The sequence below is a fragment of the Varanus komodoensis genome, unplaced genomic scaffold (genome assembly GCF_004798865.1).
Source record: "Varanus komodoensis strain SLA01 unplaced genomic scaffold, ASM479886v1 scaffold61, whole genome shotgun sequence".
In the NCBI taxonomy this organism is placed as follows: domain Eukaryota; kingdom Metazoa; phylum Chordata; class Lepidosauria; order Squamata; family Varanidae; genus Varanus; species Varanus komodoensis.
The window spans coordinates 3,457,395-3,479,707 of NW_025336236.1; the positions used below are offsets into that span (position 1 = coordinate 3,457,395).

Consider the following 22,313-nt stretch of genomic DNA (forward strand, 5'->3'; position numbering starts at 1 on the left):
TGTAAGCACGGAAAGCACACCTACTCCTAGTCCTACAGCCGTAAATACATTTGACATATCTTACCTACTAGAACAATTAGATACCAAAGAAACTGCTATCCTTCATATAGCTGAATTCAGCAATGAGAAAATAAAGGACAGTGCTGACAAATCAGAGACAGCACCTATATGATTTGGTTTTCTCTCGTCGTATGCAGAATATTTATTTTTAACAGCTCATCTCAGGACTCAGAAAATCCATGCAGATTGCACAGTTACGTTGCTACATTATGCACTAATGCCTTTCATTTGGATAAAACATTTCAAAAAATGCTTATGTTTACTTTAATTGTGGTTTTCCTGAACAAAGGTCAGCTCAAGTTTTACAGGTGAGCATGAGATACAGGTAGGTGTGTGCGTGCACCTGTTTAGGAGACCAGCCTTTAAATTACTGGCACCCTCTCTCTCTATAAGTTCCAAAGAGGATGGTGGAGGAATAGCAACATTCAGCAGCTGTAATTTTTCACCCGTGACACTGTGAATGAAGTTGCACTTGTGAAACTTCTTCCTCCAGTCTTCCCATCTGGCCCACAGTTTTCAATTCCCTCCCCTTCTTACTCCATCCCTAATCAGTAAATAGAGTTTTTAAAAGCTCCCATAGGTGCCAATGTAAGCTTTAAAAAACGTAATTGTGGGAATAGAGGAGAGGAAGCGAGAGAGAGAGAGAGAGATTTTCCAGGCAGGTCAGCCCTGGAGAGGGTGGAATTTTATTATGCAGGGAACAGAGAAACTCTACTATCCTATAGCCCCTCAGACAAGGGATGCTCCCAAGGGATGCAATCCAGTGCATGTTTGTGTGTGGGCGCGCGCACACACACACACACACACAGAGTCTGTTGGCCTTTTTTCTACCTAAACATAACTACATCCTAATACAGAAGATCATATTTCCACATGATCTGTGGGAATTAGAATCCCCAAGATATCAGTAGGTATGCAAAGCAGGGCAAAATCCACTATCTTTTGCTGCCTGTGGTAAAGAAGAAAATGATATAATCCCCACTTCGCATACCCAAGCTGTCTTGTCTGAAGGCAGGCTGTGAAGTAGTTTGCAAGTGGCTAAAACCAAATTAGTATGAAAAATGAAAAGAGGACAACCCCACAGGTCATTTTCTCAATCAAATTTAATTTACTGTACATTTGACTTCAGAACCAGATCCAATAAGCAAAGTGGGCATGAGTAAGAAATGCGGTGTTACATTATGGACTGTGATCATGAGGGCTCTGAACACATTTACAAAATACACTGTGCAGGAATATAGAGGTGTGGAAGGGATGGTGCACAACTGGATTTGAAGCTGGGAGACTTGACATTTTCAGAAGGGAAGCTAAAATTGCTTTTGGGCCTGTCTGCATCTCTAATTGCACTGCGGAAACAACCTTGGCTAGGATGCTCGCTCTTCCACCTTGCAAGGGAGACATTCCAGACACTTGTCTCCTTAGGAACATAGGAAGCTGCCTTATAGTGTCAGGTGATTGGCTCATCTCACCCTGGCAATGGTTCTCCGGGGCTTCAGGCAGCAGATTTTATAGCCCTAGTGGAGATGTTGATGATTAAACCTGAGGACCTTCTGCATGGTAAACAAGTGCTCTAACCACTGAGCTATGATACCACCCCAATGAGACAAGCCTTACTTTCCTGTAAGCATGCACTAGACTGCAGTCTTAGTTGGCCTACCTACCTATAAGACAACACAAAGACTTGTTCCAGACAAACCTGGCTTCTTTTCCCCTTACCATTAACGGGAGGAAGGGAATTCTAGTTTGCCAGTAATTTTTCTCCCTTTTCCACTTAGGTATGTTTCATATACCTGCACAGATTTTTTCTGTCAAATATGGGAAAGTCCTGTTAACATGTTTGGTGGCAAACATTAGTACAGTATGAAAAATCTGTTTATCTGTGTAGTGCAGGTATCCCCAATGTGGCACCTGCAGGAACCTCCAAAGGTGCCCCAAAAGTTCTACACTTCCTGACCACTTGAAAAGAATTTTTACCATAAGAACCTTGGAAAAAGTTGGGATAGCCTTCTTTCTCTCCCTTTCTAGTCTGTCTTTTCAGTTTCTCTCTCATCCCAGTCTCTACCCTCCCTTTTTCTCACCAGCAACCACCTCCTTCAGCTCACTTTTAAGTAGCCAGGTCTCCACAGCAGATATTACATGATTAGCCACCTCATCTATGGAAACCATTTTGTGATGGTGTCCAAAGCAGCGTCTCAAATACTCAAATATGTCCATGGATCCATAGGCATTAGGAGCACCTGACAACCAAAGTGGCCCTAAGGGAATGTGACGGTGACCCAGGACAGAATACAAACAAGATAGCTGGAAAAGAACTAGGTAACTCTTCCCGGGCCTGGTTCCTTCCAGATGTGTTGGACAGCAATTCCCAGAATTCCCAGCCAGCAGAGCCAAGGGAGACTTGCTCTCCAACAAATATGGAGGGTGCCTGGCAAACTCTGACTAAGGCACCAGTTGCTTCAGCCTATTAGCAGGGTTCCCGCCTGCTTACTGTCTTGACAATTCCTAGTGAAAAGTCAAGAGATTTATCAGATGGTTCAGTAGGGCTGGCTTGTTTGCAATCCCAGGGGGGCTATCAATTCTGCAGGTATTCTATCCTCTTTTCTTTCCTTAATGGGTTTTCAGTGATAAGGAAAGTCAAAGGAAGAATTGATGGGGAAAGACAGGAAAGGGAAGGTTATGAGTAGAAGGCAACATTGCCTGGATCCCCTGTGAAAACCCACAGGTGAAGTGGGGCAATGGGGCGATGGAAGCCTCTGCTTCTGTCACCCCTTTGTGCACGTGCACGCGCGCGCACACTTGTAAAGTGATTTTCTGTCCAGTAAGCATGCCTAGGACTGGGTTATACGGCAGGCAACCCAGAGAAGTATGGACATCTCATCATGGGCAGAAGAAGCGCAGACCCAAAGGCTGCTTCTGTGCTTCTCCTGCCCCACAAAAGACTTAGATAGCCAGTTGTCACCTGCACAAGCCTTTTGTGCCTGCTTCAGAGGACAGCAGACTAAGCTGCTGCTGGGATACATCATACTCGGGCGGAGCGTCACTGTTCCCCTCCCCACCACCTAGGAGAACCCCCACCCTGCCCTGGCTCCAAGGTCAGTATTCTGCTTCTTTCCATGCCCACTGCGAAGGTGGAGGGAGGGCGCTTCTAATTCAGAATCCCACCTGCCACCTTGGAGTACATTTCTGAGGTCAGAATTGGGACTCTGAATTTACCTATGGCCATTCAGACTGTCTAGTGGTCATAGGAGTGACCTTAATGATTTTAAATACTTCACTGGGTAGTTTATAATGTGGCTCCTTGCAGAATGATGAGGTTTCAAGTTATTGATTCAATAATATATTAGGCCTTAACTGAGTATGCAGAGATAGAAATCCATCTAGGATAGCTGACTCCAGAATTTCAAGTCTTAGTAATTCAGACCTTTCCCATTCTCCCTCCCCAATGACTTCCTTAAAATTATTTTTGCTCATGTTATATAGGGCAGAGTTATCTTCAGCAGTTCATTCTACTCCCTGTGCTCATTCTACCCAACTCTATGAGCCAATCCAACTTGATCATTCCCACGATCAAAAATACAATATATAGCTGCGATAAATACATCTCCCAAAATCCATGTTTGTGCATTGCCGGTGCCAATATCCATAACCTGAAAGCCACTGATACACAAACTTTGTCTTCCAGTGGTGTCCTGTTAAAGAAAAAACATTTCTGTTTGGGTGATGTGTTTGCACAAGCTCTATACCAAATATAGAGGACACCTTGCATAACTGTTTCGGCCCCTGAAAAACACTCCCATCTTTTAAATCCATGTTTCACGCCTTTCTGCTAAAGCATGCAGGAGTGCTCGCAAGAGAACAGATGGCAGAGAGAAGGAGTGTGTCTCTTTTGCATGATAACTGAGCCAATGTTTCTTCCTCCAGTCCCGTCATGCATTTGAAGCTACACACAATGATCAGTAATGCAGAATGGATGGACAGCGTCTAAATCCAGATATACTTCTGAACGGACCACTAAACTCCATAAACTTCAGGTGCTGGGGTTCTGCCCCTGATCATGCATGCAGTAGGGGGAAGGGTTAATCTAGACTGGGGCCCCTGCACTTACATTAGAGTAAAACTGGAAGAAACACATTCCCACTAGATTTTATCTGCTGATCTCACAATGTCATCCAACCAACTGCAAAATAAAGCATTGTAAGGTCGTATGGTCTTGAACCAGCACCTCTAACAGCCAATATCAAGCTCCACCCTGAGAGAATCAGCTGCTTCTACAAGCCAACGGGAACAATCCAGACACTACAAAAGCCTTGCAACCAAGTCAGCTCTTCAGTTTGAGTGACTTGTTCTCATGAGCAGCTGTCACCATTTCTGGTGGCTCACCTTCATGATTTCACCCTGTCTCCTTGTGCTGGCTCTTTGATCTTCTGATGCCTGGACTCCTGGCCATCTCTGGCCCTTCGATCGCTGACCACTTGCCTGCCAGCCCCAGCCCTCCTTGTAGCTCAATATACATTTCCAACCACATTTTGGCCCCAACTAGTAGAACAGGGTCAGGGTGGGAATGGAGATGGACAGAGCTCAGTGATCAGTGAAACCCGCAGCACAGAGAAGCAAGCCAGGAAGTGCAGGACATTGCTTCTCCCTCTTCAGACTAAGGACGATGGAAGGACACCATTTGACCTCTTGAGTATAATCATATGTCTGAATCTGATGGGCTGTGGGATGCAGTAAGGTCATCAAATTCCCTGCCTTACCCTCCAAGTGGTACAAGCCAGTGAGGGAAAAACTAATCCTACTGCGGTGGCCTAACAGAGAAAGCAGGGGAGGAATCTGCATAATCAAAAAGTTAGGGAGGATCGAGAGGAGCTTTTCACACCCCACCAAATAGCATTTCTTTATATTGAAAACAGTACACATGACATTTTGATGCAAGACAGGTGCTCACTGCATTGCTCATGAGACGATAACTATGAAGAGTTAGATGCATACCTTAAGGACATACTGCTCTGAGGTTAATGTGAACTCTTGTTGCTTGATGGTAAATGTTACTGGGGGTAGACTAGATAGTCTTCTGCAGTCTACAGAAAACTGTAATATAAAATTAATTTATTCCTTGAGCTGGCGGTTCTCTTGACATTTACATATAACTATGAAATGACATGTTGTCAGCAGGCATCCAAGTGGCTCACAGACAGCACAACACAACCTGTCAGCATCTTCCCCATCGCTCCATGCTGACCCTACCTGGAGCTTGGGGAGCCAGCTCGCAGCAGGAGCATCCCCCCAACTATGGGGATTCTGTGCCACCTGGGATGAAGCTGGCCCTGCTCCCACATGGTGATGTCAAGGAAGAGCAGGACCACCTTCACTCTGGCTCACAGGGAGTCAGCAGCAGCCAGAGTGGGGATGCAGCGCATTCTGCTGGGCCACCTCTAGAGGAAGCCCAGCAGAGAAGGCTTCAGCAGAAGCGGACTGGCTGAGCAGAGGGGGGGTGATTCCCATCACCAGCAATGGGCACTCCCCCATTTCCCCTTCTCCAGTGCTGCTGTTGAGCAATGGCAGGGAGGGAGCCAACCCGCCATGCTCCCCATGTCCCCATTTGTCACGGGGACGCGGGGAGCAGGCACCATTTCTCAAGCGTCTAAAGCAGGGGTCTCAAGCTCAACTGACCTGGGGGCCGCTGGACGTAGTCTGGGTGAGGCTGGGCCGCATCAAGTATTCCACCACCGCGGTGGGGCTGGGCCGCTCACCCCGCGTCGCTCCCGGAGGCTGGCCCGGGCGCCGCCGGCGCTTTGAAGGCCGCAGGGCCCCTCCCCCGTGCCCCGCCCCTCCCGGCAATTGGCCCGCGGGCTGCGAGTTGGAGACCCCTGTTCTAAAGGAAGTGGCTTATAAGTCCTGTGAGGTAGCTTTCCATGCAAAGTGGCTAATGGAGTTGTATGAACCTTCCCATCCTTTGAGATGGGTGAGCCACTGTCATATCTATGTGATGTTCAGTTATAATGTGACCCCCCCCCCCAATGACCAGTGGCATCTGCCTGTTTCCAAACGTTTGAGAAAGGGACACTGCAGATAAACTGACAGACAAACAAAACCTCACAGTTCTCTCAAAGTTCAGCACAGTATGTCTCTAGTTTTGTCCTAATTTTTCCCTTATTTAGAGCATTGGTGCTGTTTTTAAAAAGTGGGTCATACACAGTATATCAGAATCATATCACCTGCTTTTTGCCCTTAGTAATTCCCTGCTCCAGGTACATTTACCTCTCCAGCATGAGTTGGCACAGCTCCAATATTTTCTTGTATTCTTTTTATTTGTGAGAATGGTCCAGTAATAAGAGAAGTACCCGAATCGATAATGGCATCACAGCCACGCTTACATGCTACTATCTTTCCCTGGATTTTCACACTGTATTATTGGGGTGTGAAGAAAGAGGAAAGGACAAACATTAATATCCATGCAAGCATGTGGAACATAGACATTATGGAAACAAGAAAATTAATGGTGAATTAAAACAACTGATTGAAATCAAAACTGAGAGAAATCTTTCAGATGAAATGATCTCCTGGAAAATATAAAGCTGACATCTATATTATGCAAGGGTAAGTTCTAATTCTGCAAATGTAAAAAATAAACAATGCAATCCTGTGCAAGTCTGCACAGAGGTAAGACCTACTGAGGTCAATGGGACCTACTCTCAGTCAATGCACATAGGATTGCAACCTGACATATGCAAATAGCTGCTTTTCTTTATGAATAGCACTGACCTGGTAATACGGAGCAAGCTTCATAGTCAGAATAATTATAAGCAGATAATTACATATAAATAAATTTATAAAAATTTTAAAAATCACTCAAAAATTCACTATAGTACAATAAATATTGTATTGACCTACCACTGAAAACGGAAACTGCTTAAATACACCCCCCCACCAACAGTCCCAATGCAGCTCAAACATACATGAGAGCTATTTTAACAAGCGAGCCACCAAAAGACAAGCCACGAAGAAGCCATAATGGCCAGTTTGGCCCTTACTCATGCTCGGTTATCATGTATCTATGACCAGCATGGCTGACTTATTTGAATGGGGATGCTCCCCTTTCTACATTCCTACGCCAATGTTTCTGTTTAAACAAACTTACTTGTTCATACGAATTTGCCAATATTTTTTCCGAGTGACCGGAACCCAGAGAATTGATCCATTGTAAAGGGAGTGGTCTATGCCCCCAAATATCAATTCACCTCCATTCTTAGCATCACCTCCTCTAAAAAAAGAGGAAAGACATGGACTTGATGAGCAGGCAATTGTGACTAGGCATGAAGCTGAATAGGCATGTCCGAACTAGCAGTGCTGAATGGTCGTGTTTTCATTTGGGAGCTTCAGGTATCATAGTCAAGACTAGAGATTTGCTGGGCCAGAGCTAGCCGAGAGCTTCATTTCAGAAACAACATAAAGCCATCCCACCAAGTTGTCCAGTTGTGTGATTGCTACATAGAGTACACTAGAAGCCTAGCAAGACACTGGATAGAAGAGGAGAATCACGCTGGGAGCTCTTCAGCGGCCCAGAGAGAGGAAGTGGAGCTGAGAGCCTGGGGAGACCAGAGGACTCCAGTTTGGAATAATTTAAGGCCTCTCACAGCTGAGGCTAGAACTGAGAGTGGCCCATTTGCCACACCCCTTTGAAGTCTTCCCCATTCAGTGGTAAGGGAGTGTTGTGTCCCTTTAATGGCAGCACACTTGCTTTTGATGCAGGAGGCCCCAGTTGCAAACTCTGCCACCTTGAGGTGTCCCTGTCTGAATCTCCAGAGAGCTGCTGCCACTCAGTGTGGCCTATACTAAGCCAGAGGGGTCACTAGTCTGACTCCATCTAAGGCAGCTTTCTATGGGTGCATCTTTGGTCTGTGCAGAGCTGGATTCGATTCTCCACTAAAGTAAAAGAGACAGGAGCGCCATGTGCATTTAGACTGCACTCAGTTCCGAAAGTGACCATTGCCCCAGAGGCTGTTCTGGTGTCATTTCTTCATGCCACAAAACACTGACCTGTTCAAGAGGAAGGAAAACACTGGTTTCTGGATCAAACGTTGCTTGATCATATTGTCAAAGACCGGAACTGCATTCAGCACCGACAGGGAAGGATATGCAAGGCCCATCACTCCATCAAATTTTGCAAGGACAAAGGTGAGGCCAGGCTCCAGAACAGACTCTCCAAAGTCTTGGTTCTCAATGGTAATGTTGCCAATCTGTTTGTTCATTTGCCAAAGGGAAACAATATGAAAGGTGCACAGCAGCCATGCCCAGTCGGGTGCCCTCTGGCTGTGCCAGACTGCAGCTCATCATGTCCAGCCAGTGCGGGGAAGCAGCAGCTCCCAGGACTCCCATCCTTCCCCAAGCTGGCACTTTCTGTGTTGGACAGCAATTCCCATCACCCGGGACGTTTTCTCTGGCACCTGGAGACGAAATGCAGCCTGCATGCCCAATTTCTGCTCAGAGGAAACAGCGGGGATTCCCAGTGGTAAAAAAGGGGCAGTGGGAGCTGAAATGACTGATCTGATCACTGATTGGAAATAATGGTGGGGATAGAGAAGGCAGGGCTGGAGAGGAAATTCCCTTTTCTTCCTGCAGAGCAAGGCACAGTATGATGACTCCTGCCTCTCTACTCAGAGGGACAGAAGGCCCCTTGCAGAGTAAAGCACAGAACTTTTCTCCGTCTCACTGCAGGGAGAAAGGAGATTCATTTCTCCATGCGGAAAAGGGCAGGGCCCGTAGCTCAGGGCCATTTTTTGCATGGAGAAATTCTGCTAGGACAGAGAAGGGATTCAGGAAGGAAAATCCACGTGGTGTCATCCAACCTCCAGGGAGTGAGCAAGGAGAGCAACCTGGTCCCCAACCACAAAACAGTTCTCCACCCTTGCTGTCAATGGATGATAACCTTTCCTTCCTTTCTTCGCCTTATTTAGCTATATACACTTGCTAGAAAGTACACCATGTGTGTTGCTTTTCTGCCTAGCCTGTTTTCTAACATACACATTAGGATTATTAACATCTATAGTATTTGGGAGAGTCTTTGTTAACCCTTTAAATGTCCATCGTCATGAAAAGCTTAAAAATGAACAGTTCACATTCATTTCCTCTTTAATCCTTCATAAATCTTGTATTCCTTTGCAAAATCCTTATCCATCCCTTCTTTTGTCTTCTGCTGAGAAGGTGCCTCCTTTGAGCAGCCCTTGATGTTGTCAAGTCTAATGGTCCCCTTGTCACATGCTCCCATTTAATGCCAGAATGGCAACCAGGACAAGCATCCTCAATGGATAGCAGCATCAGCAGAATAATTATAGTGATAGAAAAAACTATTGTTCAAGAATTACTAGGCACATACTAAAGCTATTATATTATCTACAATTCATTTTATAATTTAGATTAAACTGTATGAGAACTTTGATCAAGAATTGAATGACCTAAATGTGACTGGAGCAGACAGAAATTTTCACCTTTTTTGTGGCTTTGTTAGATACTGAAACTATATGCTATATTTGTGTAATATTCCTTGGCATCCTTTTTCCTATATATTTTTAATTTCTTTTCAATGTATCTTATTTTCTTTTTATGAAAATAAATAAATTTTTAAAAAGAATTACTAGACACAGAATTCTGTATCCTCGGCAAGTTGTCGCAAGCTTCTAGAGGGGGACACATTCATGTCCTCACATGGACTGTGGGAAAGCAGTGAAGCACTAAACGCTTGAAGGGAACAACAGTTAGTCTCTCTCACCTGTACTTTCTCTCTGGAAGCGATACACATGAGACTCCCAGTGCCATATTCCAAAGAAAATACTTGCCCTCCAAATGCATAGGACTGTGACAAAAATGGCTTGAACATTCGATGACACCCTGCAAAAACAACAGCTATGCTTAGGCCTGGCAATAAGTGTGATTCTCCCCCTGCCTCCTCCCCACAAGTTAGAACGTGCATCACAAAAATGAAAAGGTAGGGGAAGGGTATAAGCCTTAGAATGGAAAAAAATCCTGAGACTCCCAGAATTTCTTAGCCATTCTGTCTACATGTACATGGGATTGTGCCCTTCCAAACATATATTCCCATGCCAGGGGCATCATCCATCACAGTGAAGCGACTGCTTTAAGAGCAGGTGGCAAGTCACAGTGGGATGCTGAAGGACAGATGCTGAAGGATGGTCCATGCAACTTCTCCTGTGTCCTGGGCAAGCTGGCCTGCTGCAGCCGGGAGCCTGTATCTCCCTCCCTCTCTCATCCTCTCTCCTTTTCTCTTCCAGGCAGAACATGAGGAGAGGTTTCCAACCACAATTTTATTTTGTTAAAACTGGCCACCTGGGACTAGATTTGCCTGGATTAAAGAGAGTAATATAAAGATTAGCAAGAGGCCTCCACTGATTTAAAACCTTGTAATCGTGGATTTAGTTCTTGACCGTACCAGGAGTTGATTCCAAACTGAATTCCTGTCCTCCCTTCTTTGCCAGAGTTGGTTCTTCCCTCAGGGATGCTGGAAGATGCTGTCTCCAGGACTGAATTAAGGCCATTTAAAATAGCCATGGAGACTTCCTTACAGAAAGAAATCTTTCCCACCCATTCCAAACAATCACATCAAGTCTTCTTGACTTAAGCACAAAGGAAAGATTCAATATTTTATCCATCTATGTTTTCTGGTCAAATCTTTTGTAGCAAAACAGAGATGCTCTCTGTTGCTAAGGATTCTTTATCCCCTACAGCTTCTGAAGGATGTTCATTTGATTATTTAAATTCATTTCAGGATGTTTATGCCACCCTACTCCAACTATTAAGAATGAGTTAACTTGTCCTAAAAAAACTGAATAGCTCAAACCAAATATATAAAACATAGGCATTTTATTCTGTATTATAAATGACACTGGAGGTGCAATTAAGGTATGGTAAGCAGTATATTATCAGAATAAAAAGAATAGTGGTATACACTTTTGCTGTTAAGTCTCACTGAGCTAAGCTCCACAGCTCTAACATTTTCATGCATTCTAATCAAGGATTAATAAAGAAAGACCAATCTGTCCATCTCCCACTTCATGGCTTTCAGTCATGTTGCATTTATCCTGAAAAGGCTACATTCTGGGCAGACCTTTCCAGAGTGGTACCCAACTGTCCAATAGATCCCATTGATTCTCACTATTAGGGTCATTCGACACATTTTTCAACAGAAGAGAGTTCCTGGCTGGAATCTCCTTGCACAGTGTCTTTTCTCACCGAATCATCAGAGGGTAGAATCAGTGTCAATATTTTTTGCTGATTCCTGCCATGGCAGTAGGAATTCCTGTGTGCATGGGCTTCCCCCTCACTTTGACAGAAATCACCCTACTTGCAAAGCTGTGCCCTTTGTCCGAAGTGAATGGGGAATCCGACACAGAACAAACTCCACAAGTGCATTAGAGCTTCCGTGCCAGAGGAGATCACTGGACTAAGGCGCATCAGGTGCAAAATTTGACAGTTGCTTATAGGGATGATGCATGGACAATGTCTGCTGAAGATTCAGAAATGTTTTAAATAAATACATAATAAATAAATAGAAGCAGGCTGGTAGCAACTGTGCCCTGCACTCATTCCGTTACTGTGTTTTTATACCACTCAGGGACTTGTTCTAACCGTATTGGGTTAACTTTCTGTGCTAGGTGCATCCTCATGCTAATGAGGCTGACAATGATGATTTATCCAGTGTAAGGGGGACATACCCAATAAAATAAACTAAAAGAAAACCAGTGATAAAGCAGTCCAAATCAATTCCTTTAAAGTTCTAAAAGCAGCCATGCTAATTTAAAACAAATTTAAAAGGAGACAAATTTCCTAACAGGTAAGACATAGGAAAAGACAATTTTAAAATGCAGCATTGGGCATATTATTGAAAATTAAACCAGCAGCGGGTGGAGTTTGCCTGTGTCTGTAAGCCCTTCCCTTTGCCCAATCCATTTTCAAAATCTGTTCATTCTGAAATCCATTCTTAAAGCCTGCATTGGTTTAGACCGTATCTTTAAAAGTGGTACAGAATTCCGAAGAGCAGAGGTGCTATTATTAAACATTTGAATGACAAAACATCTCTTACTGCAAGCATCACTGGAGCAATAAATCGACGGAAGCCAAAAGTTACTGGAGCCAGTGTCAAACACCACGGTGAAGGTCTGAGGCGGCGTGCCAATACTCACCTCTCCATAGTACTGGGCCTAGGCGGGGAAAGAAATCCATCAGTTCAGGGCTCAGTCACCTCCCAGCTTACAACTTGATGTAAGATCCCCACATCAGCTCCAACCCCCTGGCCCAAGCAGGCTAGACAGCAAAATGGGGGACTCACAGGGTCCCTGTAAGTGACAGAAGTCCAAGAGGAAGGAATGCACAAACTTCTAGCCCAGCTTTCCTCAACTTGGCGTCGTTCAGGGGTTTCCAGCTTCCATTCCTATCAGCCCCTGCCAGTATGGCCAGTGGGCAAGATCCCTTGCAGCTGCATTCCAAAACATACGGCAGGTACCAGGTTGGGGAACACCAAAGTCAAATATTCTGGACTCTTTCCAAAGGCTGATCAGCACACAGCATGTCGCCTGACTCCAAACTGCTTATTACCAGAGCATGGATAACCAAGTCTAAGCTACCTGTGGCCAGAGTCAGCTCAGGGAAACTTTCTCACTAGGTGCACCGCAATACCCTTTGTGGTGGCATCCAAGGGGTTCCTGTTCTTTCTGCTTTCAGAGAGGCAGTTAAGATGCTTCTGCTCAGGATTATTTTCCTCCTGTTTTAATGGTGTTCTGATGCACTACTGCGGCTTTTTGTTTGCTTTATTGATATGTCACTTTATTAATTGTGTTCCCGCACCGAGTCCAACTGTGCACTTCCATTCATAGACGAGCCTTTGATCCAGAAGAGAAGCCGAGTCATGTTTTGCTGATTTTGCTTCTTCAACCTGCAGACCCTCATACCACCTTCAGGACTCTTCTGGAGGGTGCTCCAACCTACCAGAACAGACTTTTGGGGAGAGAAAACCAGCCACACCACCTCTGGGTACAGCCAAAATTAAATGTGCAACACCGAAACCTCACAGTAACATAGGAAGCGGCTGTATACTGAGTCAGACCATGGGGACCAGCTGAGGATTACCGACAGAGTGGCAGCGACAGCTATCCAGGTTGTCAGGCAGACCTAACTGAAGATGTTGGGGTCTGAACAAGGGACCTTCTGCATGAAACCAGGGGCATTTACCACTGTTCTACACTGTTCCATGTGCTTCCAGATTGTAAAAGAGCTCACTGCAGTGGAACACACAGTGAGTCATGCATTGCGTGAGATCCATCTTTGTTCATACACATTTTATTATGTACATAGGAATCCCAGAGAACACCGAAGCTGATGGAACTGAGTCTGTGCAGGCATCTTTGGTCTTTGAGGCCTTCTTCAATGCTATGTGCCAAGAGAGAATCAGTGCCCCAGGGAATGCAGCATTCAGAAGTTTATCAGGTGTCCACCTCTGTATCAGCCAAAGGAGTTGCACAGTTGTGCCTTGGGCTCTATTTTTAGGAAGAGCCATTTCTGGCATCTGCAGCAGATTGTATGCCAAGGACATTCTTTTTAAAGCGTTGATACCCAAATGGTATTTCATTGCTTTGAGGAGTAAATCATATTTTGCAGATCTTACTGATTCTGTGAAGTCGAAAGCAAAAGCTCTCCAAGTCAGAGCTGCTACAGTAGTGTTTTTCCAGGAATTGTTTGCTAACTCCACACATTTTGGTTTTAAATGTTTTAACGGGTGATTTATCTGTATTTATTAGGATGTTGCCTTTGGAATGTCTAATTCTGTAAATGGCTTCAAGTTTTTTAAAATGTATACTTGACATGCAGTATATGAATCAATTAAATAATTAAACAAATGTCAATGCCTCCCTTCACAACACAAGAGCCTTGCTTGCAGTTTTGAATTAACTCAGGTTGATAACAACTATTCATAGATAAGCAAGTAACTTTTTTGAAGTTGCTGTTGGACAAAGGCGCAAAGATTCTTGCCACATTTCAGAGAATAATTCATTTATTCCAGCTGAGCCACAAGCTTTCCCCCCCTTTTGCTCCAACATACTAGCATCCTTAACTACTGCTCTGAAATTTATTTATTTATTTATTTAAACTGTTTTTATGCTGCCCCCATCACAACGAAGCCTCGGGGCGGCTCACAAATAGAACATTTCAGGGTGTCAAAGAACATTCAGCCTGAAGGCCAATTTTAATTTTCAATACACTTTTGAGAGTCACATTCCAGGGCAAGGTCAAAAGGGGCAAGGGGAAACTACCAATCTATTTTAGCTTAGAGCTCTTAGGGAACCATCTAGGGTGCGTGCCAATAACCTTCTGAACTGAGAGTGTTACAGGCATTCTATGGAAGCTTTCCGTGCCTCCCTCTGAAACACACAACCAATTTCAGCCAATCGAGTATTTTGTTTATGTATAAATAAATAAATTGGGAGGTGGATTCATTCCATGATGCAAGAGCCTCCTACTCACATTCATGTAATCATAAAGCCGCTCTTTCGTAAGTCCTGCAGACAAATTAGTGACTGAAGGGAAGCATCGTGTGTACTTCTGAGCAAAACTATCAGGTTCATGATCTGTCCAAAAGTCTTTCAGTCCTCCACTCTGTCGAAGTGTTGTTTTGATAGATGGAAATCGAGCTAACTGGATCCTGGAGGAACAATAAAAATAGAAAATCATACTGGCATACGGTCACTTGCCAGAGGCCAAGGATTGCCCTATTTTCTGACTGTCCCAACCTGGAGCCCTGCAGTTGTCTGGGACTTCAGCCACCAGCCAGCATGGTCCATCTTGAGGAATACTGGAGGTTGCAGGCCAAAATATCTGGAGGAGTCCAAGTTGTGGGAGACTGGGCTGGAGACTACTTCAAAGGCACACCTTTCAGCAGGTATTATGCAGTGGGAAAGGATGCTGCCTTGGTGGTCCTGGCCTCCAACAGGTGCAGTTTCATGGAGACAGAGTGCCACGGCTCACACCAGTTCAGCTGGGGAGGTCTCAGCTAGGCACATGGTTCATAGGAAACTGTGCCACGCTGACGCAGACCAGTGATCCCTCTAGCCTGGCGGTGGGGAACTTCGAGGACCGCATCCCTCCCCCACCGCTGCCAAGAGATCCACATGCCACTAATTTTGCTGCTAGAGTTCCACAGAGCAGACGGAGGGAAAACCCCAGAAATTTGGGGTTACCCTTCCTGGAGGCAGTGGCAAATTCAGTGGCGGTGGTGGGGCAGCAGAGCCAGGGGGCCTCATGCAATCTGCATATTGCTCAGCCCTGATCTAGCTTAGTATTGTCAGCATTGGCAATTGCCCCGCGGTAGCTTTCTGGGGTTTCAGGTAGAACCCTCCCCTGGCCCTACCTGGAGATGTCAAAGATTTGAACCTGTGCCTTTCTGCAGAGGAGGGGCTCAGGTGCTTTAGCCCTGGACAGCAGCTCTCACCACATCCTCGGGCTCAGTTGGACTCACTGGAGGAGCTGCTATAGAGAACTATTCACACTATATTTGACTCCCCACTGTCCCAAGCTACTTGGAAGGAACAGTCCTGCTGGAATTTAAAGGAAAGCACCCATTAATCTAAACTTCAGAAGACAGATTTCCTCTTATATTAATCACCAAAGGGTAATAACTAAAGTTGACACATGTTTAATGGCCTTAGTCAGGCCCAGTTAAATGCAATGTAATTTATTAGATTATAGGTGCTTTACAATTTGGTTTTAGTCTTTAAATGATTTATTTTATCAATTGATTTTAGATTTCTTGATTTTATTCCTTAAGTCTTTTCATGGCCAATAGCTAAACAACTGCCACCATCACCATCAACAAAGAATTGATTCAGTTGTTGATCTGTGACAGAACACACCCTTTGCTTGTGGAAGATTCAGTCCATAGCATCTCTGCTTAAAATTATTAGATAATAGCTTAAGTGGAAAATCTCAGAAAGATCTCCATAAAGAGCACTGCCTGTGGAACAGACAATACTGGAACCAACAGTCTGATGCTCCCTCTGTGTTGGATCCAGTGTCATTCCTACTTGGGGTAGAAATAAAGTGAACTGGACTGTAGTTGGACAACATTGAATACAACCATATGAACTGAAATTAATAGGATTTGTGAATGTGGTCCTATGCTGATCTCATTTCGTGTATGAAATGTTTTAGACTCACATTGAGTCTCGAACTATCTTGCAAGTATCTTTCTCTACCACGAAAAAGTCATGTGTTTATTTAACTTTTACAAAAGAAAGGTTAAGATGCCTTTAGCCAGAAAAGTAGTCTCATTGCTAAGTTCATTGGGAATTATTTGAAATACTTCCTTACCTTGTGAGAGCTGTGATAGATGGAATATAAACCAGAGCAGCTAAGAGAACCTTCATGGCTTCAGTTGCACAAAAATGGAAATGAGGCTGGTTTCTTCCAGTAATTTCTATTTTTATATACACACACACACCACTAAACCATAATCAGTTGCCTAAGAGGCTGATCAATGGCTGGAGGTCAGTAGCTTGGCAGGGCATTTGTAGTGTGATCTAAAAGTAACTACTGATTAATGAAAGTAGTGCAAACTGTCAGAACAGATGTGGACAGAGGGTAGATCAAGATATGCTGCTTGGTTAACCTCAAAATCTGCAGTATATCAGTAAACATTTCTGACTCACATTCTGATTTAAATTGTTACAACCTCCCCACTCTTAAATCAAGAGGTTGGGTATCTTAGGACTTAGAACTGTAGGACTTTCTCTGTCTTAACATGCATAGGATTGTGCCCTTTGTTGTTTAGTAATGGTCAATGTTTTTCTTCTGGTTGCTTCTATGCGGGTTCCTTCTATACTGCCATCTCTCCCATAGCGTCATCTATAACAGCTGTCCAAAGACCATGAAACACCATGAAAAACAACAAAGGGAGCTGTAGAAATGGATACTATATTGTTTTTATAGAGGTAAGGGATGAATCAAAACAGGTAAGAACTAGAGAATGGTATGGACACAGAGGTCTTCTTTAGGGCAGCTAATGGAACATCAACATATGAACCTTATTGTGAAATCCTGTAAAGAAAGGGAGCTTCGCATGTTATCCCCAACAGCTGTCTTTCCCAGGTGATGTCCCAGGGCATACTAAAAACAAGTCCACACCTTTCCTACAGGTTGTTCCTGCATAGGCTTCCACGTCTCTCAATTCCCTTCAGTGGTCCTCAGGTTCTATGCAGCCTTTACAAGGAACTATTGATTTTCTGAAGACATTCGCTTCTGACAGAAGAGCCTACATTACCCAGCCTAACTACTCCATCTTTCCTCCCACCATCACACAAGAGCAGCTTTCTACCATTCCCAAAATACCAGGGATATTTTTCTAGCATCCTTATCTCTTTTAGCTCATTGCAAGGAGATGTTAGTTTTTTAAATGAGGCACAAGGTGCAGCAATCTAAGGTCACTGTGATCTATTCTGATAAGATGGATTAATGGTTAAACTGTGAATCAGAGCTTTTCCACACAATATATATATTTAATTAAGTTCTAAATACAGAATAATGAATAAAAGTCACAGAGAAGAATTCTGTGCTTCCAGAAATATGTATTTCACATAAAGCAAGCCTAATTCTTGTAGCAGATTTTGGCTAGCTGTGCTATGAAATTTTTATTCAGGGTCAAATTAGCCAATCAGCCAATGGGAATGCTGTTTAGAATCATGGTGCTGACGAAGGAGGGTTTAACTCCACCACCACCACCCTCCCCACAGTTTTCCTACTGGAAATCGCTGCACCATTTGACACAAGTAACAGCTTGCCAGGAGCAGGAGAATTTTTACCAAGAAAGTGGAGCAAGGACAAAAGCTGGAATTCTTCCCCACCCTTGCTGTGGTCCAGAGATGGGTTGAGGCCTCCACAGTGGTTTGTGGTTTAGAAAAAGAGTGGAATCAAGGACACATTTTAAAACATCTAGTTTGATCCACAGATTAAAATATTTAAATACTGAGTCTAACCAAAAGAATGTAGGCATAACATACTTTTTGATTTGTTACATTTATCGCATCAACAGTTGTACTACAGATTCCTGGACTATACAAATGGAAAATGTAGATTGAGGCAAGTACATTAAAATGATCAAAGCATACAGACATGTACCTAGAAGAAAGCCCTGCTGAACAAAAGGGACCTATCTATCTATCTATCTATCTATCCATCTATTTATTTATTTAGAAGGCTTCGATGCTGCCCCATTCGCCAAAGCGTCGGGGCGGCTCACAGTAATAAATAAATAAGCACATTATAAAACAATATAATATAATTTTCCAAGTAAACATGCACAGGATTGCAGAGTCAGTGGCATAAATGCACTTACCATGCTGTTTAAAACAGGAGTGGGCAACCTGCAGCCCTGCAAGGTCATTCCACCACACCCCCCCTTCCAAATGTCAAAACGGCGTGTACTTTGCACTTCTTGTACATGTGGCTCTTTTCCTGCTGCTACTAGCAAGCATTATCATTTCCATGTTCCCTACAGAGTACCTGGCATTTGCAACATAAAACAACACATATGAAAACATGACATGAATATTTGCAGGTATGACCGTTACAAACATTACACCTTAAAATTGCTGTTTGCTAAATGGGGCATGAGATTATTTTGGAAAATATTTCTGATCTACTACTGCACAGTTTTACAATTCACCTGGTGTTGCTGCCCTTGCGGAAGAGAGCTGTTCCAAAGTGATGCCTGTAATGTCCCATCAACAGACACTCATTCACTTATCAGAAACGTTTCAGGGCTCTTGAAAGTCATGAGTGTTGCTATGCAGACTATGCATATATTATAATGGAAAAGGGGGAATGCCAGCAGAACTACAAAGAGTAAATGTGGAGAACAAAACACCAGGCAGCTTTCCCAATCCAGAAAGTTTGTTCATCTGGTACCAACAGCCATTGCAACTTTGCGAAGTTCTTAGGATGGGCAACACTTTCAGGACAATAGTTGCTTTTCTGCCTTCTGACAGCTGCCAGAAATATATTCTGGGGGACCTTGAAGAGATGCCAACTGATAAAATGGTGGATTTGAGCGGCAGGCAAATAAGACGGTTTCCTTTGTGCATTTGTTCTTTCAGGGAGCTGGTCAAGCTGTACTTGAGCGATAACAAACTGAATCATCTACCACCTGAGTTAGAACAGCTACAAAGCCTCCAGATCCTGGCACTGGATTTCAACTTCTTCCAAACACTGCCCCCCGTTGTGTGCACCTTGAAACAACTGTGTATCCTTTACCTAGGCAACAACAAGCTAGGAGACCTGCCTGCAGAGTTACGTCAGTTACAGAACCTCAAGACGCTATGGATAGAGTCCAATTGCCTGTACCACCTGCCCAGCGTGGTGTGCGAGCTGAAGCACCTCAAGACCCTGCATGTTGGATCCAATGCACTGCGTGCCCTGCCTGGGCAGCTGCAATATCTGAAGGAACTGCGTACCATCTGGCTTTCCAGCAACCAGCTGACGGACTTTCCACCTGTGCTCCTGCACATGCCATTCTTGGAGGTGATTGATGTTGACTGCAATGCCATCCGCGACTTCCCCAATCTCGTGCACCTTACTGGCTTGAAGCTGGTGATTTATGACCACAACCCATGTAGAAATGCACCTAAGGTGGGTAAGGGAGTGCATAGGGTTGGAAGGTGGTCTGAGGAGAGCCCGGAGCCTAGAAAGAGATCTGGTTTAGGCAGAGACAAAGGATCTGAAGACATCAATTCCCTTCTGCCGCCACCTCCTCTTTCCTGCAAGCTGTCTCATTCCAATTAAGGAATAGCCATATTTTTCTTAGGAACCAAGAATGCAGAACTGATAGGCACCTTCTCAGCCAAACTGTACAATTCCAAAGACTGTGCATTAAGAATAGGATCTTTTGATGGGATTTGCGTATACCAAAGTTATAGACCAATTCAATTCATTTATAGGGTGTATGTATAGGCACAACTGAGGAAAGTAGCCTTCCTCAACCTGATGCCCTCCAGATGGCTTTGACTGCAACATCTAGTAGTACTGAACCACTGCGCATGGTGGCCGAGACTGAGGGAAAATGAAGTCCAAAACATCTGGAAGTTACCAGATCAGGGAGGGCTGGTCTGGAATGATACCAGCCACTTGCAAAAGCAATTGGTATCATAAACATAAACAAACGAGATGTTGACAGGAAAGAAATCGCATGTACTTGATGCCAAACTACTTTGTTCTCTAACAAATGAAAACTGAAGGTTTAGCACTAGATTAGTTCCATTGTCTAGAAGTGTTTTGAGGATATTTTAAAACACAAATATTTTCTATATCCAAGGTCATATTCAATTCTGGATTGCTGATGAAAGCAGTAAAGCAACCATTATTGGGGCTGCCTCCCAGCAAACCCAAATCAGGTAGGGGCATGTGTGCACATGTGAATGCATATGCCAGATCTCCTGATATGTTAGCTGTTGGGGCCAAAACAGTTGTGCACACCACTGTATACCTATGGCTAATGAAGGCAGGGTTACCCAATTCAAAGTAGATGCTCAACTCTGAACATATATAGCTGGACAGATGTTCATCTTAGATAAGAGCTTCTGCTAGTTAGTAATGACTATCACTTAGTGGAAAAAGGTTGTCTGAAGCAGATTAGGTTTCTGTGATAAGGGATAAAAGCTATGGGTAGCCCCAGACTCAACACTACTTCATGGGAAACAGGTTGGAATATGCTACAACTGCCCTTTTCATTCATGCCTAGTATCGAGACTCTCTCCCTTCCTAGATAGGTTGCATATTATTACATTAAGCTGTGCTTCTGTAACTTGCCTAGCGTAATAGAAACTGGTGCAGTAGCTATAGGAATATATGCACATATTTGACAGGTTAATGATTTCTACTTGCTCCGATTCCTAATTCAAAATGCTGAATTTATAACTTTACACAGCCTGGGAATATACTATCTAGAGGACTGTTTTATCCCCATGAGTCAATTCACTGAAGTCTAGCCTTTACACACTGTAGGCCTCATAAGCATTCCCTTCAATATGGTAAGGTAAATTGGCAAAAGCTGAGCACCACACGTTTTTGGCCACAGTTCTGTGGGGCATTCCTGCTGGACAGATATGCAGGAAACTACAAATGGAGAAATCTGCTTTATAGCAATGCAACCCGTTGGTGCATCTAGTTCAGTACTGTCTGTGTTGATGCACAGCAGTTCTACAGGGTTTCAGAGAAGTTTCTCAGGCCCTATCTGGAGACACCGGGGACTGAACCTGAGACTTTTGTAGGCTCTTAATAGATTTTTAAAGGAACTATCCTTGTTTTTGTGGTGACTTTTTGTTCTGTGTGCATATGTGTATAATGTATTCCATTAGGCTTATTGTGAACTACTAAGAGGAAGATAAAAATCTACTGTTATCTACAGTTGCTATTTATCTGTAGACACACAGAATAAATGAATAAATTGTTGGACATTCCACCTACTTCAGAATACATCTTGCTTGCAAATACTATCTTCAACCTGAAGAATCTGCATGTTCTTGGAAACTGAAATGTTTACCTATAGATGAATGCTGCAGTTTTTCATGTCTGATTTGCATCTGTTCTTTTTCTTATGATTGTTCTGTTCAGCTTATGTAAACAGGCTAAGAAGAGTCTACAGGCAATAGTACACAATGCTGGATAACAGGCAGGTGATTTGGCCAGAAATGGCTGGCTGTGTAAGAACTTGCTCAAATGGAAGAGAGTTGAATTTCTACGAGAATTTAGCCTTGGAACAGTCTTAATGCCAATTTGACCAAGTACGGTGCCTCCCTTGCTTTTCCTGATTGCAAACTGTATCTCCTCCAACTTTCCCAGCTATTTCATATAACTAGAAAAATCAACTGATCATTTTCAGTCTGTACAGATATCATGCCTCTAAAGCAAGAGATTAAGTGAACAGCCAGGCCTCAAATTACTTCACACTTGTTGTGATCAATATAGAAATACAAAAAGTTACAAGTAGTTCAAAGTGTAAAAGTTTGAATTAACGTATTGCAATAAGATATAAAAAGATTCTACAGTTGTTATTTTAAATATTATCAGTAAACCAACTGTGCACAAACTTCCATCTGTGTCTTCTTTGGATTCTCAATGTTTCACCCTACCTAAATGTTAAAGCATTTCCTAGAGAAAGCACACACTAAATGGTATTTTATAAGGAAAACAGAGGATCAATA

General features: G+C 43.6%; 2 protein-coding genes across 3 annotated transcripts; one reads left to right on the top strand and one right to left on the bottom strand.

Moving 5' to 3' along the window:
- Positions 1-1,145: 1,145 nt before the first annotated feature.
- On the bottom strand, positions 1,146-18,529 carry LOC123033306 (cathepsin E-B-like). 2 transcript variants are annotated; one of them, XM_044449870.1, is made up of 9 exons: positions 18,452-18,529; positions 14,590-14,767; positions 12,155-12,272; positions 9,827-9,945; positions 8,098-8,297; positions 7,199-7,321; positions 6,319-6,463; positions 5,050-5,148; positions 1,146-3,749 (listed from the first exon to the last, which is right to left on the bottom strand). In XM_044449870.1, exons 2-9 carry the CDS (start codon positions 14,593-14,595, stop codon positions 3,585-3,587), a joined length of 975 nt encoding a protein of 324 aa, XP_044305805.1. In that variant the 5' UTR covers positions 14,596-14,767; positions 18,452-18,529; the 3' UTR covers positions 1,146-3,584. The 2 variants fall into 2 exon arrangements, with proteins under 2 accessions (XP_044305805.1, XP_044305804.1); XM_044449869.1 differs by lacking the exon at positions 18,452-18,529 and adding an exon at positions 16,432-17,429.
- Positions 18,530-19,056: 527 nt separating this feature from the next.
- On the top strand, positions 19,057-19,896 carry LRRC10 (leucine rich repeat containing 10). The gene has a single exon (XM_044449860.1). The coding sequence runs from the start codon at positions 19,057-19,059 to the stop codon at positions 19,894-19,896; it is 840 nt and encodes a 279-aa protein (XP_044305795.1).
- Positions 19,897-22,313: the final 2,417 nt, after the last annotated feature.